Here is a 17431-nt window from a genome sequence, read left to right on the forward strand (position 1 = left end):
ATTTATTTATTTATTTATTTATTCATTCATTCATTCATTCATTTTTTTATTTATTTATTTGCTGCTTTTCTTTACCATCTCAGTCTTTTCCCACATGGAATCGAAGCCCTGAAGTACTCTTAAAACTCCAAATTCAGTGTCAGTTGTTAATTTTCAGTTTCTGTTTAGTTTTGTATGGTTTTTCAGCGCTTTAGTTCACTGTAGACAAGAGGAAGAAGAAGAAGAAGAAGGAGGAGGAGGAGGAGGAGGAGGAGGGGGAGGAGAAGAAGAAAAGGTGTTGAATGAAGCGTCTCAGGTGTAGCTGATGGTGTGTTGACCTCAGGTGCGATGTAGTCGGGGGTTCCACAGAAGGTGGTGGTGGTCACTCCGTTCATGATGCCCTCCTTACACATGCCGAAGTCGGCCAGTTTACAGTGTCCTTCAGCGTCCAGCAGGATGTTGTCCAGCTTCAGGTCCCTGACGGAGACACAGACCAGGACACAGAATCAGCTCCATCTGGTCCAGTGGACCCGGAGACGAGGCCACGTTCAGAGGACGAACGACAACATGGAGTCATGGACTGAGTGTGTGAAAGAGGATCATGTCCAAATGTCCTAATGTAAACTGTCCTAATGTCCAAATGTCCTAATGTAAACTGTCCTAATGTTCAAATGTCCTAATGTAAACTGTCCTAATGTTCAAATGTCCTAATGTAAACTGTCCTAATGTCCAAATGTCCTAATGTAAACTGTCCTAATGTTCAAATGTCCTAATGTAAACTGTCCTAATGTTCAAATGTCCTAATGTAAACTGTCCTAATGTCCAAATGTCCTAATGTAAACTGTCCTAATGTTCAAATGTCCTAATGTAAACTGTCCTAATGTTCAAATGTCCTAATGTAAACTGTCCTAATGTTCAAATGTCCTAATGTAAACTGTCCTAATGTCCAAATGTCCTAATGTAAACTGTCCTAATGTCCAAATGTCCTAATGTAAACTGTCCTAATGTTCAAATGTCCTAATGTAAACTGTCCTAATGTTCAAATGTCCTAATGTAAACTGTCCTAATGTCCAAATGTCCTAATGTAAACTGTCCTAATGTTCAAATGTCCTAATGTAAACTGTCCTAATGTTCAAATGTCCTAATGTAAACTGTCCTAATGTCCAAATGTCCTAATGTAAACTGTCCTAATGTTCAAATGTCCTAATGTAAACTGTCCTAATGTTCAAATGTCCTAATGTAAACTATCCTAATGTCCAAATGTCCTAATGTAAACTGTCCTAATGTTCAAATGTCCTAATGTAAACTGTCCTAATGTTCAAATGTCCTAATGTAAACTGTCCTAATGTTCAAATGTCCTAATGTAAACTGTCCTAATGTTCAAATGTCCTAATGTAAACTGTCCTAATGTCCAAATGTCCTAATGTAAACTGTCCTAATGTTCAAATGTCCTAATGTAAACTGTCCTAATGTTCAAATGTCCTAATGTAAACTGTCCTAATGTTCAAATGTCCTAATGTAAACTGTCCTAATGTTCAAATGTCCTAATGTAAACTGTCCTAATGTCCAAATGTCCTAATGTAAACTGTCCTAATGTTCAAATGTCCTAATGTAAACTGTCCTAATGTTCAAATGTCCTAATGTAAACTGTCCTAATGTCCAAATGTCCTAATGTAAACTGTCCTAATGTCCAAATGTCCTAATGTAAACTGTCCTAATGTTCAAATGTCCTAATGTAAACTGTCCTAATGTTCAAATGTCCTAATGTAAACTGTCCTAATGTTCAAATGTCCTAATGTAAACTGTCCTAATGTTCAAATGTCCTAATGTAAACTGTCCTAATGTTCAAATGTCCTAATGTAAACTATCCTAATGTTCAAATGTCCTAATGTAAACTGTCCTAATGTTCAAATGTCCTAATGTAAACTATCCTAATGTCCAAATGTCCTAATGTAAACTGTCCTAATGTTCAAATGTCCTAATGTAAACTGTCCTAATGTTCAAATGTCCTAATGTAAACTGTCCTAATGTCCAAATGTCCTAATGTAAACTATCCTAATGTTCAAATGTCCTAATGTAAACTGTCCTAATGTCCAAATGTCCTAATGTAAACTATCCTAATGTCCAAATGTCCTAATGTAAACTGTCCTAATGTTCAAATGTCCTAATGTAAACTGTCCTAATGTTCAAATGTCCTAATGTAAACTGTCCTAATGTTCAAATGTCCTAATGTAAACTATCCTAATGTTCAAATGTCCTAATGTAAACTGTCCTAATGTCCAAATGTCCTAATGTAAACTATCCTAATGTCCAAATGTCCTAATGTAAACTGTCCTAATGTTCAAATGTCCTAATGTAAACTGTCCTAATGTTCAAATGTCCTAATGTAAACTGTCCTAATGTCCAAATGTCCTAATGTAAACTATCCTAATGTCCAAATGTCCCAATGTAAACTGTCCTAATGTTCAAATCTCCTAATGTAAACTGTCCTAATGTTCAAATGTCCTAATGTAAACTGTCCTAATGTTCAAATGTCCTAATGTAAACTGTCCTAATGTTCAAATGTCCTAATGTAAACTGTCCTAATGTTCAAATGTCCTAATGTAAACTGTCCTAATGTTCAAATGTCCTAATGTAAACTGTCCTAATGTTCAAATGTCCTAATGTAAACTGTCCTAATGTTCAAATGTCCTAATGTAAACTGTCCTAATGTTCAAATGTCCTAATGTAAACTGTCCTAATGTCCAAATGTCCTAATGTAAACTGTCCTAATGTAAACTGTCCTAATGTTCAAATGTCCTAATGTAAACTGTCCTAATGTTCAAATGTCCTAATGTAAACTGTCCTAATGTCCAAATGTCCTAATGTAAACTGTCCTAATGTTCAAATGTCCTAATGTAAACTGTCCTAATGTTCAAATGTCCTAATGTAAACTGTCCTAATGTTCAAATGTCCTAATGTAAACTGTCCTAATGTTCAAATGTCCTAATGTAAACTGTCCTAATGTTCAAATGTCCTAATGTAAACTGTCCTAATGTCCAAATGTCCTAATGTAAACTGTCCTAATGTTCAAATGTCCTAATGTAAACTGTCCTAATGTCCAAATGTCCTAATGTAAACTGTCCTAATGTTCAAATGTCCTAATGTAAACTGTCCTAATGTTCAAATGTCCTAATGTAAACTGTCCTAATGTCCAAATGTCCTAATGTAAACTGTCCTAATGTTCAAATGTCCTAATGTAAACTGTCCTAATGTTCAAATGTCCTAATGTAAACTGTCCTAATGTTCAAATGTCCTAATGTAAACTGTCCTAATGTCCAAATGTCCTAATGTAAACTGTCCTAATGTCCAAATGTCCTAATGTAAACTGTCCTAATGTTCAAATGTCCTAATGTAAACTGTCCTAATGTTCAAATGTCCTAATGTAAACTGTCCTAATGTCCAAATGTCCTAATGTAAACTGTCCTAATGTCCTAATGTAAACTGTCCTAATGTTCAAATGTCCTAATGTAAACTGTCCTAATGTCCAAATGTCCTAATGTAAACTGTCCTAATGTTCAAATGTCCTAATGTAAACTGTCCTAATGTTCAAATGTCCTAATGTCTCAATGTCTTAATGTCCAAATGTCTAAATGTCCTAATGTCCAAATGTCCAACTGACCTAATGTCTAAATGTCCTAATGTCCAGATGTAAAATGTCCACATAAATGAATGCATTAAAGGTTTGAACTCCTGGCTGCTGTTGCTGCTGATGGGTCAAGGGTCACTGTGAGGACATGTGGTGGGGGGGGAGGGGGGGGGGGGGTGTTTACCTGTAGATGACCCCATTACGGTGCAGAAACATGAGAGCTGAGGTGACTTCAGCGGCGTAGAAACGAGAGCGCGGCTCATCGAACTTCCTGGATCGCTGAATCTGGAACATCAGATCTCCTCCGTTCACGTATTCCATTACAAAGAACAAACGGTCCTGGGGACAGAGGGGACAGCGGTGAGGGGTGGGGGTCTGGTTGTGGTTTTTTAATCCATGACTGATTTTAAATGTTCTAGCTCGAATTTTCTACAACAAACTTTAACCTCCTCAGACGCAGCTATGGGTTTTCTGTCCATGTTTGTGGACAAGACTTTCACAACTTTATACAAAAGAAAACAAAAGAAAACTGTCCACCACAAAGGACATTCCATAAAAATTTTAAAAACTGCATCTGAAAAAACTGTTGCATCCTGATGTTTCCAATATAGGCACTGATTTAATAAAAAACAAAAAAAGCTGGTACTTTGCTGACATTTCCTGGGTGTCAGGAGGTTAAGGAAATATTCATGTTTTTATCTTAAACCATCATGAACTGGACATCTGACAGCTGGAGACATGATGTGTCCCAATACTTTTGTCCATATAGTTTATAAACAGCAATATTTCCTTAAATTTCTCTTATGTGCAAATGTTGTGATGTAACTAGTTATAGATGTAACAAATTAAACAGGAATTCAAACAGGTTGTAGAAATCCACTGGATTTTTGCAAAATGAATCTCCAGCTGTCTTTGCAGCAGGTGGAGGGTTCAAATCCAAACTGTCTGAACTATGAGGGTCCAAATACACAAAGAAATGCAGGTTTATTTATTTATGCACATTTCATGTCCAAGACAATTCAAAGTGCTTTACATAAAACATTAAAAGCATTACAGCGGGCAAGCAATGAAAAGTATAGGAATCAGAAAAAAACAGACAAAACAACCCCCAGATAAATAAAAAACAGATAAAAACTTTAAACTTAAACGAAATGAACCAAATAACAGCAGAACCAAATCAGTGAAGCCCAGACTAATACCAGTGGGTTTAAATACTGGACCCTGTGTCCTACCCGTGTCTGGAAGCAGCAGTAGAGCTGGGTGAGGTAGGGGTGTCTGCGGGCCAGGGCCAGGATGCGCTTCTCCGTCATGGTGCAGTCCACGTCGTCGTCCTGCAGGATCACGTCCTTCTTCAGGACTTTGACGGCGTAAACGTCCTCGGTGCCCTTCAGCTCCGCCAGCATCACCTGGAGAAGAAACCACAGGAGGAAACTGGGTTTGTTCACACATGTTCATCTGATACTGCTGTGGTCTGGAACATCTGGAAGAGCTGACATGTTCAGTCCAGATACGGACACAGAGGAGGGAAATATTCACAGATAAAAGGCTGGAGTCACAGAAGAAAAAAGAAAATAAATACATACTCAGACTGATTAATTTAACCCTCAAAGAACTAAACAAAAGCATCCAAAAATCTAAACCCATCTACTGATCTAAACTGTGTAATACCTGCTGATCCACTAATTCTATCCATCCATGTCGATAATTGGTGTAAAATACAGTTATTCATCTTTTCATGGTCATCAGATATGACCCATGTGGACGTTCAGAGGCTCCGTAGCAGAGGTGATTTCTCAGACTGCAGTGGAAGCTCAGCTTCCCCTAAATTACGAAAATTAAATGGTTAAATATGTTCGGTCATGTTGACATTTCATTGACTCCAAATGTGTTCGAACACGTTCATCTCACAGACGAGTTGGTTCAGAATCAGCTTTATCACAGATCATCAGACTGGATGTTGTTCACTTCTCCTCCATTCCCGTGTCTGTGTTTTCTCCTCCATCTCTGCTCAGTGCATTTGTCTGTAGACGCTCAGTGTCCATGCACTTCAATGGGACTGAGTGGAACTGGTTTTTTCATTGACTCTAAACTGGACAGTAATTGGATAAATGCCACGATGTTGTCCCGCCCCCGGACGCTCAGCGTCTCTGGGGGTGAATGGAGCTGTGGGCGGAGCTCGGCCGGGCTGGACACTTGAGCTTCCACGTACTGATTGGAGGATCAGTCCAAAGGCTGAATCCCGTTTGATTGACAGCTGTTTTCAGATCTCCTCCTTCACTGACACAGTTCAGTTTAATACCGTCACACATTCTGCTGTGAAATCAGAGAAACCACCACAAAATGAACTGTTCATTTCATGCACTGTAAATAAAACACACTCATTGTACTTCCTTGTTTCAATTTAACATAATTTCAGTGTTTTCTTGTTTCAGTTCCATAATTTAATCATTTCTTGTTCAAGTTTAATATCGTTTTGTAGATAGTTAAATCAATCAAACTGTCGGCTAGGTCGGAGTGAACTAGCTATCAAATCCCTGGAAAAGACGCCTACTGTGTACGATAAGGTCACTGAGCATTTTCTTAAAAAGGAATGGAGGGACGAATTTATGTTTAAATAACTTGACAATTTTTTGATGTAAGCCGACAATGAGCTTCCCCTGTCTGAAAGATAAGCAGCCGCCACTGCTCCGTAGTTACCATGGAAATGCTCTCTGTTGTTAATATTATTTTTATATTTAATGTTTTTTAAAATGTTTCAGAAATGGAGAAAAATCCAGCTGATAAATGTGAGTAAATACAGTCATAAAACTATCAAACAGAAAAGGAATAATTATATAATTCTACTGTATTCTATTGTATTATATTCTGTTATGTCCTATTCTACTGTATGTTACTCTATTCTATTCAACTCTATTCTATTCAACTCTATTCTATTCTATTCTACTCTATTGTGTTCGAGAATAGAATAGAGTAGAATAGAATATAGCATAAGAGACTATTCTATTGTATTGTGTTCTGTTCTATGCCACTCTATTCTATTCCATTCTCTTGTGCTCTATTCTATTATACTGTACTCTATTCTATTCTACTTTATTCTATTCTACTTTACTCTATTCTATTCTACTCTACTCTATTCTACTACTCTACTTTATTCTATTATACTGTACTCTATCTACTCTACTCTGTTCTATTCTATTCTATTCTATTCTATTCTATTCTATTCTACGTTTCCTCACCTTGCCGAAGCTGCCTTTCCCGAGGACTTTGATGAAGTTGAAGTCCTTGAGGCTCCTCCTCTGGACCTGGCCGTTCTCCCTGCTCCCCGAGGAGGAGGACGAGGAGGAGGAGGAGGACGAGGAGGAAGAGGAGGTGGTGGAGGAGGCGGAGGAGGAGGAGGAGGAGGAGGAGTGCTGGGCCGCCTGCTGCTCCAGCGACAGAGCGTCCTGCAGGCGCTCCAGCTCCGCCAAGTCTGTGGGCGGACACACAGGAAGACACACTCATTCAAGACGCTGCCTTCGATAAAGCGTTAAAGCGTTAAAGAGCGTCCGAGGCCGAGGACGCCATGGAGGGGGGGGCACTACGAGCGCCGCCGTCAGCCCAGGAAACACTTCCACTAAGACTAAGTTAACTTTTGTGTCGGCTCAGTGTGAAACTGTGACTAACTGTGACAAACCAAATGGCGGTGGGCGTGGGGTTCGAATCCCATGATCCTTCCGACTCTCCAACAATAACACATTCAACTGTTTATCTGTTTAAAGTTATTAGTGAAACTTGGCAGAAACACCAACACATACTGGAAGAAAATAGATGTGAACACAGAGGCGTCAAACTCATTTTAGTTCAGGTTCCACATTCACAACAATATGATCTGGAGTGGTTAAATAAGAACAGAAGAGGCTATAAATAATGACAAAGCCAAACTTTTCTACGTGCTTTACAGTGAAAAAAGTTACATTATATGATGAAAAGGTTCACATCTACAAACTGTGTAAAACTATAATCTATTGCCGATTGTTGTTTATGTTCTGTTTGACAAAATGATAACTAACAAAAACTATCAAAAAAAAAAGTGAAAAACATGAACAAATTTAAATTTCTTAAGATAAATAAGATACAGATCCCAGTGGTTCTACAAATACACAAACATTTTATAACAGACAGAATATTAGTAATATTTCACAAATTTTTCCTTAATAAACTTCAGTTTGTTCATGTTATTCACATTTTTAAGGATAGATTGCAAATGTTACCATTTTAACACTTTTTTCACTCTAAAACATGAAGAAAAGTATGAATTTGTCATTATTTCTAGGTTATTATGATATAGTTTAACTGGTCTGATCCACTACAGAACAAACTGGGATGAGTGAACTCAAACAATTATTATCTTTGTTAAATTTGTACATTTATATAAATTCATCTCATGGGCCAGTTTGGATAGTTTAGTGGTCCACTTTTGGTCCACAGACCATATGTTTGACACCCATCCTCCTACATTCTGGATTTTCCAAAATATCTCTGACATAAAACTGACTAAATATAATCTATGATCGAATTGAGAAGTAAAATAAACATGTTCAGTGTAATTTTTACATTTCACATATTCATCCTGTGGGGTGGATTGGACCTTTTTGCGGTCCGTGGGCCATATGTTTGACACCCCTGTGTTAGACTGGGGCTGTGGGCGTGGCTGTGTGGTGTTGTGGGTGTGTCTGTGTGGCGCTGTGGGCGTTACCTTGCTGGGAGGGGGAGGTGGGGACGGCCGGTTGGCTGAAGCTGTTGTCCTCGGTCTGGGAGAGTTCAGGAGGAGATTGGGGAGGGTCCTGCCCTGGAGTCAACTGAAGACAGACAGACGGACAGATGGACAGATGGACGGTGAGGGACAGACCACTGGACCACTGCTCCAGGACGTCCACTTAAAGATGGACGGTTTTAGCATCACTGAACACAAACTGTACTTATGCAGTCCTGTGGAAACGTCCTGGTCCATCTGTTTATTAAAGCTCTAATGTCCACACATACGCATAATAATAATAATAATAATAATAATAATAATAATGATAATAATCATCATCATCATCATCATCAAGATGAAGCAAAATGAACAGGAAAAATCAACAAAATTAAAAGAAAATAATCAACAAAATGAACAAAATCACCAAAAAATTCAACAAAAATGATCGAAATAAACAAAACAAAAAAAAAAAACAACAAAATAGTGAACAATTTTAAAAAAAAAAAGAGTAAAATAATCAAAATGAAGCAAAAACTAACAGAAAAATTTTCAAAATTAAAGAAGTAATCAATAAAATGAACAAAATAATCAAGAAATTCAACAAAAACGATTGAAATAACAAATCAAATCAATAAAAACAAACAAAATAGCCAACAAATTTAACAAAAATGAACAAAATAATCAAAATGAAGCAAAAAATGAACAGAAAAATCTACAACATTAAAGAAATTAATCAACGAAATGAACAAAATAATCAAGAAATTCAACAAAAACGACTGAAATAACCAACCAAATCAATAAAAATAAATGAAAATATTCAACAAATTTAACAAAAATGAACAAAATAATCAAGATGAAGCAAAAGGGAATAAAAAAAAAAAAAAATCAACAAAATTAAAGAAAATAATCAACCTAATGAACAAACATGAACAAAATAATGTACTGACACAGTGAATAGTTACTCGGTATTTGATTCTTAATAATACAGTTAAATTTTGTTTTATATACGTATCAGATTTGATACTGCAGGTACATAAGGTACTTTATAAAAACGCCCAATGTGATACAAAAATATCATTAAAAAAAAATTGAAAGGCAAAATATTTTGTTTGGATTTGGTTTAAAGGTCTAATAAAGATCCTAATTCCAAATAGGTGCGTGGTTACCTTCCTCCTGCGCTGTGCGGTGTTGGAGATCTTGTCAGGTGTGACTCCCAGGTCGGACAGGACTTTGGCGATTCCTCGGGCGTCCACACCGCAGTTCGGAGCTACATTAGTTTCACATCGCCTGTGCACATTCATCTTACAAACTGGAGCAACACACAAACACAGAACAACACCAGGTCAGGTTTCCTTCTAAACTACGAACATAAGGAACGCCTTGAATGAGTTAAATGATGATGTTTGAACTGAAAGGAAAGAAAAATAAACTAGAACAAACAGTCAGATCTGGAAATGTTCAGACAGCGACATATCTGTTCTGTTTATGACCACAGCAGATCTGAAATGAAGGGTGGAGTTAAAGTCAAGAGGTTTAAACAGAAATACTGCAATAACCATTTAACAATAAAACTAAAACTAAAAAAAAATAATAATAAAAAAGAAAAATAAGAATGAGAATGAGAATAAGAATAAGAACGAGAAAAAGAATAGGAATAAAAATAAATAAAAAATACAAATACAAATACAAATTTGAATAAGAAAAAAGGAATAACAAAAAATCAAAACAAAAAATTAAAAATTAGAAAGAATAAAAATAAGAATCAGAGTAAGAATAAGAATAAAGAGAAAAATAAATAAAAAAAAATTTAAGAATAAAAATAAGAATAAGTATGAAAAAATAATGAATAAAAAATTAACAATAAAAATAAGAATAAAAAAGAATAAAAATAAGAACAAGACTAAGAATGTTAAGAAATGTTTCAATCTGGATTTCTAAAATGCAAAGAATAAGAAATATTGCATTAACCATTTTGGAATTATAATAAAAAATAATAATAATTATAATAATAATAATAATACAAACAAGAAAGAAAATAAAAATATGAATAACACAAGTATAAGAACAAAAAAGGAATACAAATAAGAATAAATAAAATATAAAAATAAAGAAATTAAAAAGAATGAGAATAAGAATAAGAATAACAGTAAAATTTTAAATAGAATAAATATGAAAATAAGAATTAAATAAAAAAAAAAAAAAGAATGTTTGGAAATATTTCTTCCTGGATTTGTAAAATACAAAGAATAAGAAAATACTGCATTAACCATTTAGGAAGTACAATAATAATAAAAATACGAATAAAAATATGAATAAGAATGAAAATAAAAGTAAGAATTTTTAAAAATAAGAATAAGAATATTTAAAGGCATTTCATCCTGGATTTGTAAAATACATAAAGTTGATTCTGCATCAACAGATTTTCACTAAATCACAGAACAAACGTTAACATTAACATATGACTAACTTCAGTCTTTCTGCTTTAATGCTGTGTACATGCCCAGAACCCCCATCATGCACCTGAACACCCCCCACTGACCTTTGCACTGCAGCCCCTGCCTCATCAGCCCCCACAGCAGAGACCCACAGTGGTCACAGAAGGTGGGCACCTTGTAGTTGTGGATGCTGAACTTATGGGGCATGTTGACGCTGAAGCGCTGGGAGCCCACCTACAGGGGGCGACAGAGGGGGGGCACCACAGGTTAAAGGTCCACACACACACACACACACACACACACACACACACACACACACGACTGCACTGTTTCCAGTCTATTCTACTGCATGTGTGGAACTATTACTGCACTTCTGTCTGTTTTTTACGCATCAGATCTGATCAAATGTGTTGAAGAAAATCTATAAAATATTATCAAAAAGCTCTTAGACTATTAAACTAATCAACAGCTGTTCTCATAATCGATTTAACTCATTTATATGGACTACAAATAACCAAACGTCTGTCCCAAATGTCAAATTAACTGCATTAATTGAGTATTTTTCTACTGAAATAGTGACAAACTCCCACTCCTCATTAGTGAACAGTTCTCTGGAACCAAACACAGTCTGTTTATGTTTGTGTTGGAACAGATTTAAAGCTTAATTTAACCTTAAAGTATTTAGAATTTTAATAAATAACTCACTGACGCCTTCACAAATGCTGGTTTTCGTTTTTGTAGTTCATTCATGTTGAACACACACTAGACAACAAAGAGTTTTAGTGGAAATAACAACAAACCCCTGAATTAAAGCAAAACTTTGACACTGGTTCATTTTACTGCAGGACATGAGGAAGGGACATGGATCAATACATTAATATCTATCTATCTATCTATCTATCTATCTATCTATCTATCTATCTATCTATCTATCTCCATATATATATATATATATATATATATATATATATATATATATATATATATATATATATATATATTTTTTTTTTTTTTTGTCTTGATCCAGTTCTTTTCCAGATCCTGATATTTCTATATTTTCTGTTTTCTTTCCTCCTCTGTGACATAAACTGAATATCTGCAGGTTTTAGATCAAACATGACATTTAAGGACGACAACTTAGGTTTAAAAAACACATTAACACTGTTTTATATTTATTGTTATTATAATAATAATTATTATTATTATAATTATTATTATTATTATTTTCTTCTCTTTCTCCTCCTCCTTCTTTCTTACATACTTATATTACTTATTACTTATATTTCGTAGTTAGGCCTACTATCATGTGCAGCAGGAAAACCAAACACTGACAGGAACCATGTGACTGTACGTTCTGCTCATACTGTAACTGTTCCATTCACCTGTGTACTCTAACTACTGTGACCTGAGTAAAGTATGAGAGTACTGTGGCTTTGTGTAGTGTTTGTGTGTTGTAGTGTTTGTGTAGTGTTTGTGTGTTTGTGTAGTGTTTGTGTGTTTGTGTAGTGTTTGTGTGGGGTAGTGTTTGTGTAGCGTTTGTGTGCTTGTGTAGTGTTTGTGTAGCGTTTGTGTGCTTGTGTTGTGTTTGTGTGGGGTAGTGTTTGTGTAGTGTTTGTGTGTTTGTGTAGTGTTTGTGTAGTGTTTGTGTGTTTGTGTAGTGTTTGTGTAGTGTTTGTGTAGTGTTTGTGTGTTTGTGTAGTGTTTGTGTGGGGTAGTGTTTGTGTAGTGTTTGTGTGTTTGTGTAGTGTTTGCGTAGTGTTTGTGTGCTTGTGTAGTGTTTGTGTAGTGTTTGCGTAGTGTTTGTGTGTTTGTGTAGTGTTTATGTGGGGTAGTGTTTGTGTGCTTGTGTAGTGTTTGTGTAGTGTTTGTGTGCTTGTGTAGTGTTTGTGTAGTGTTTGTGTAGTGTTTGTGTGCTTGTGTAGTGTTTGTGTAGTGTTTGTGTAGTGTTTGTGTGGGGTAGTGTTTGTGTAGTGTTTGTGTAGTGTTTGTGTGTTTGTGTAGTGTTTGTGTAGTGTTTGTGTAGTGTTTGTGTAGTGTTTGTGTGCTTGTGTAGTGTTTGTGTAGTGTTTGTGTAGTGTTTGTGTGGGGTAGTGTTTGTGTAGTGTTTGTGTAGTGTTTGTGTGTTTGTGTAGTGTTTGTGTAGTGTTTGTGTAGTGTTTGTGTGTTTGTGTAGTGTTTGTGTGGGGTAGTGTTTGTGTAGTGTTTGTGTGTTTGTGTAGTGTTTGCGTAGTGTTTGTATGCTTGTGTAGTGTTTGTGTAGTGTTTGCGTAGTGTTTGTGTGTTTGTGTAGTGTTTATGTGGGGTAGTGTTTGTGTAGTGTTTGTGTGCTTGTGTAGTGTTTGTGTAGTGTTTGTGTGGGGTAGTGTTTGTGTAGTGTTTGTGTGCTTGTGTAGTGTTTGTGTGTTTGTGTGGGGTAGTGTTTGTGTAGTGTTTGTGTGTTAGTGTAGTGTTTGTGTAGTGTTTGTGTGTTGTAGTGTTTGTGCAGTGTTTGTGTAGTGTTTGTGTAGCGTTTGTGTGTTTGTGCAGTGTTCGTGTGTTGTTTGTGTAGTGTTTGTGCAGTGTTTGTGTGTTTGTGTAGTGTTTGTGCAGTGTTTGTGTGTTTGTGCAGTGTTCGTGTGTTGTTTGTGTAGTGTTTGTGCAGTGTTTGTGTGTTTGTGCAGTGTTTGTGCAGTGTTTGTGTGTTTGTGCAGTGTTTGTGTGTTTGTGCAGTGTTTGTGCAGTGTTTGTGTAGTGTTTGTGTAGCGTTTGTGTGTTTGTGCAGTGTTCGTGTGTTGTTTGTGTAGTGTTTGTGCAGTGTTTGTGTGTTTGTGTAGTGTTTGTGTAGCGTTTGTGTGTTTGTGCAGTGTTCGTGTGTTGTTTGTGTAGTGTTTGTGCAGTGTTTGTGTGTTTGTGCAGTGTTTGTGCAGTGTTTGTGTGTTTGTGCAGTGTTTGTGTGTTTGTGCAGTGTTTGTGCAGTGTTTGTGTAGTGTTTGTGTAGCGTTTGTGTGTTTGTGCAGTGTTCGTGTGTTGTTTGTGTAGTGTTTGTGCAGTGTTTGTGTAGTGTTTGTGCAGCGTTTGTGTGTTTGTGCAGTGTTTGTGTGTTGTTTGTGTGTTTGTGTAGTGTTTGTGCAGTGTTTGTGTGTTTGTGCAGTGTTTGTGTGTTGTTTGTGTGTTTGTGTAGTGTTTGTGCAGTGTTTGTGTGTTTGTGCAGTGTTTGTGTGTTGTTTGTGTGTTTGTGTAGTGTTTGTGCAGTGTTTGTGTGTTTGTGCAGTGTTTGTGTGTTGTTTGTGTAGTGTTTGTGCAGCGTTTGTGTGTTTGTGCAGTGTTTGTGTGTTGTTTGTGTGTTTGTGTAGTGTTTGTGCAGTGTTTGTGTGTTTGTGCAGTGTTTGTGTGTTGTTTGTGTAGTGTTTGTGCAGCGTTTGTGTGTTTGTGCAGTGTTTGTGTGTTGTTTGTGTGTTTGTGTAGTGTTTGTGCAGCGTTTGTGTGTTTGTGCAGTGTTTGTGTGTTGTTTGTGTGTTTGTGTAGTGTTTGTGCAGCGTTTGTGTGTTTGTGCAGTGTTTGTGTGTTGTTTGTGTGTTTGTGTAGTGTTTGTGCAGTGTTTGTGTGTTTGTGCAGTGTTTGTGTGTTGTTTGTGTGTTTGTGTAGTGTTTGTGCAGTGTTTGTGTGTTTGTGCAGTGTTTGTGTGTTGTTTGTGTGTTTGTGTAGTGTTTGTGCAGTGTTTGTGTGTTTGTGCAGTGTTTGTGTGTTGTTTGTGTAGTGTTTGTGCAGCGTTTGTGTGTTTGTGCAGTGTTTGTGTGTTGTTTGTGTGTTTGTGTAGTGTTTGTGCAGTGTTTGTGTGTTTGTGCAGTGTTTGTGTGTTGTTTGTGTGTTTGTGTAGTGTTTGTGCAGTGTTTGTGTGTTTGTGCAGTGTTTGTGTGTTGTTTGTGTGTTTGTGTAGTGTTTGTGCAGTGTTTGTGTGTTTGTGCAGTGTTTGTGTGTTGTTTGTGTGTTTGTGTAGTGTTTGTGCAGTGTTTGTGTGTTGTGTAGTGTTTGTGCAGTGTTTGTGTGTTGTTTGTGTGTTTGTGTAGTGTTTGTGTAGCGTTTGTGTGTTTGTGCAGTGTTCGTGTGTTGTTTGTGTAGTGTTTGTGCAGTGTTTGTGTGTTTGTGCAGTGTTTGTGTGTTGTTTGTGTGTTTGTGTAGTGTTTGTGCAGTGTTTGTGTGTTTGTGCAGTGTTTGTGTGTGTTTGTGTGTTTGTGTAGTGTTTGTGCAGTGTTTGTGTGTTTGTGCAGTGTTTGTGTGTTGTTTGTGTGTTTGTGTAGTGTTTGTGCAGTGTTTGTGTGTTTGTGCAGTGTTTGTGTGTTGTTTGTGTGTTTGTGTAGTGTTTGTGCAGTGTTTGTGTGTTTGTGCAGTGTTGTGTGTTGTTTGTGTGTTTGTGTAGTGTTTGTGCAGTGTTTGTGTGTTTGTGCAGTGTTTGTGTGTTGTTTGTGTGTTTGTGTAGTGTTTGTGCAGTGTTTGTGTGTTTGTGCAGTGTTTGTGTGTTGTTTGTGTAGTGTTTGTGCAGCGTTTGTGTGTTTGTGCAGTGTTTGTGTGTTGTTTGTGTGTTTGTGTAGTGTTTGTGCAGTGTTTGTGTGTTTGTGCAGTGTTTGTGTGTTGTTTGTGTAGTGTTTGTGCAGTGTTTGTGTGTTTGTGCAGTGTTTGTGTGTTGTTTGTGTGTTTGTGTAGTGTTTGTGCAGTGTTTGTGTGTTTGTGCAGTGTTTGTGTGTTGTTTGTGTGTTTGTGTAGTGTTTGTGCAGTGTTTGTGTGTTGTTTGTACCTCCTCAGGCGTGTCCTCCTGCTTCTTCATCCCTGCACATTTAGTGATGATGAGCTCATGGCAGCGTTTGTGGACCACACATGTACACACTGGAGGAAAAGCACACAACACACATTTATCAGTCAGTGTACTGAACAATATGGAGAAAATCATGTTACAATTATTACAAGTCAAACTGTGATATGAGCCTATTTGCTGGATTATCAGGGAATTATTAAATAAACCAACAAAATAATAAATAACATGAATAAAATAAGGCACAAACTGAATGAAATTGAAGGAAAAATAATAAAATAGGCAACAAAATGAACAAAAACAGCCAAAGTGATCAATAAAAAGGAAAACAAAAACAAAATGCTAAGTAACAAGAACAAAATTAGTCACAGGATCAATGACAGTGGATGGGTACACATGTTTTATATTCATTTAATTATATATTTTGATGAAAATGTCAGTTTTTATTCAGTTTTCTCTATTGTTAATATAATAACCCTCAACTTTAATCTGAAGTTTTATGAACATCTACATGATTAGTAAATTAAATATTGGAAAATACCCCATTTTTACTGGAAAGATGCAAAATACAGAGGATTATTTTATGATAAACGGTGACAAATCACTTAAGAAAAGCTAAATATAGAGAAAAAAATCATTTGGGAATTACTACAGAAGTAGTGCTGGGTCTTTATGTGTAAATGTGTAAATACTGTACATTGACAATACATTTTTTTTACTGTTATTTTCTGTCTTATTTGCTTTCTATTTTTATTTTCTGACTTCCCGTTTAATCATATTTATTGTAACCTGCCTGTAGCACTTTACATTTTTATCTAAAAACCTCAAAGTGCATTACAAATACAATTTATTATTATTATTATTATTATTTAGTTTTTCTACAGATTTTTTAATTAGAAGTCTTTGTTTACAGTATTGTAAAGGAAGTTGTGTAGTATGTAGTAGGTTCTTAAGCAAGTTGTTTTTAGAGTATAAACTAACCTGTTCATTTTTTGTCTTCCTGTGCTGGATGTATCTATTAGGGATGTAGCGATTTGAACATTTCATATCACAGTTATTGTGTCCACAATTATCATGGTTATCATTATTATCGCGGTATTATTGAAATTGTGCTCAAAGCGTTCAAAAAGTACTGATACACACACTGAAATAATTTAACCAAGTTGTATTTTGAAATAAAATAAAATAAAATAATAATGATAATAATAATAATAATAATAATAATAATAATAATAATAATAATAATAGGCACAATGTACTTTCTTTTGGCAGAAACATTCAAATATTAACCCTTAGTGGCCATGTTTGTTTTTTGTTTTTTTTCTGCACAACTTCATTTCTATCATCTGTCTATTATTTTCTCACTTTAACTGACTATAAAAACACAAAAGGACAGAAAACACAAAAAAAATATATAAAATCCGATTTGAAAAATGTATATATTTTATTGCATAAATAACACACAGATGCTTAACGAACTTTTTCAAAGACTTTAAAAATGAATATTGGTTCCAAATATTAGGTATAGAAAATTTAAATTGTAATAAATTAAAACTACACTCAAATATTTGACATAAAAGCAGATCTTTACATATGTTTTTTTCCCCTGAAAGTGTGATAATCAAACACAGTTATCACGATAATTAGAATTTAAACGGTAATACTAACCGTCTGCAATTTTACCGCGGTTTATCGTTACATCCCTACTATCCATCTATCTATCTATCTATCTATCTATCTATCTATCTATCTATCTATCTATCTATCTATCTATCTATCTATCTATCTATCTATGGGTTAAATGCGATACAAGACAATCAATAAACAACAACATCCAATTAAAGTAACAACAAACTCTAATAAAGAAG

General features: G+C 35.7%; 1 protein-coding gene across 3 annotated transcripts in view; it reads right to left on the minus strand.

The window, feature by feature from the left end:
• The window catches only part of prkcea (protein kinase C, epsilon a), a 107587-nt gene that overhangs the window by 11773 nt on the left and 78383 nt on the right, over window positions 1–17431 (minus strand). For all 3 annotated transcript variants that reach the window (XR_003938270.1, XR_003938269.1, XM_030163468.1), the window contains exons 5-12: window positions 15549–15637; window positions 10882–11011; window positions 9509–9651; window positions 8343–8445; window positions 6844–7076; window positions 4840–5013; window positions 3792–3946; window positions 318–456 (exon numbers count right to left, since the gene is read on the minus strand). Coding sequence is in view for 1 of the 3 variants with exons in the window: in XM_030163468.1 (XP_030019328.1) it covers window positions 318–456; window positions 3792–3946; window positions 4840–5013; window positions 6844–7076; window positions 8343–8445; window positions 9509–9651; window positions 10882–11011; window positions 15549–15637 (1166 nt within the window). In the remaining 2 variants the exon portion in view is untranslated. The remainder of the gene's footprint in view (window positions 1–317; window positions 457–3791; window positions 3947–4839; window positions 5014–6843; window positions 7077–8342; window positions 8446–9508; window positions 9652–10881; window positions 11012–15548; window positions 15638–17431) is intronic.

The sequence above is a fragment of the Sphaeramia orbicularis genome, chromosome 19 (genome assembly GCF_902148855.1).
Source record: "Sphaeramia orbicularis chromosome 19, fSphaOr1.1, whole genome shotgun sequence".
NCBI classification, from domain to species: Eukaryota; Metazoa; Chordata; class Actinopteri; order Kurtiformes; family Apogonidae; genus Sphaeramia; species Sphaeramia orbicularis.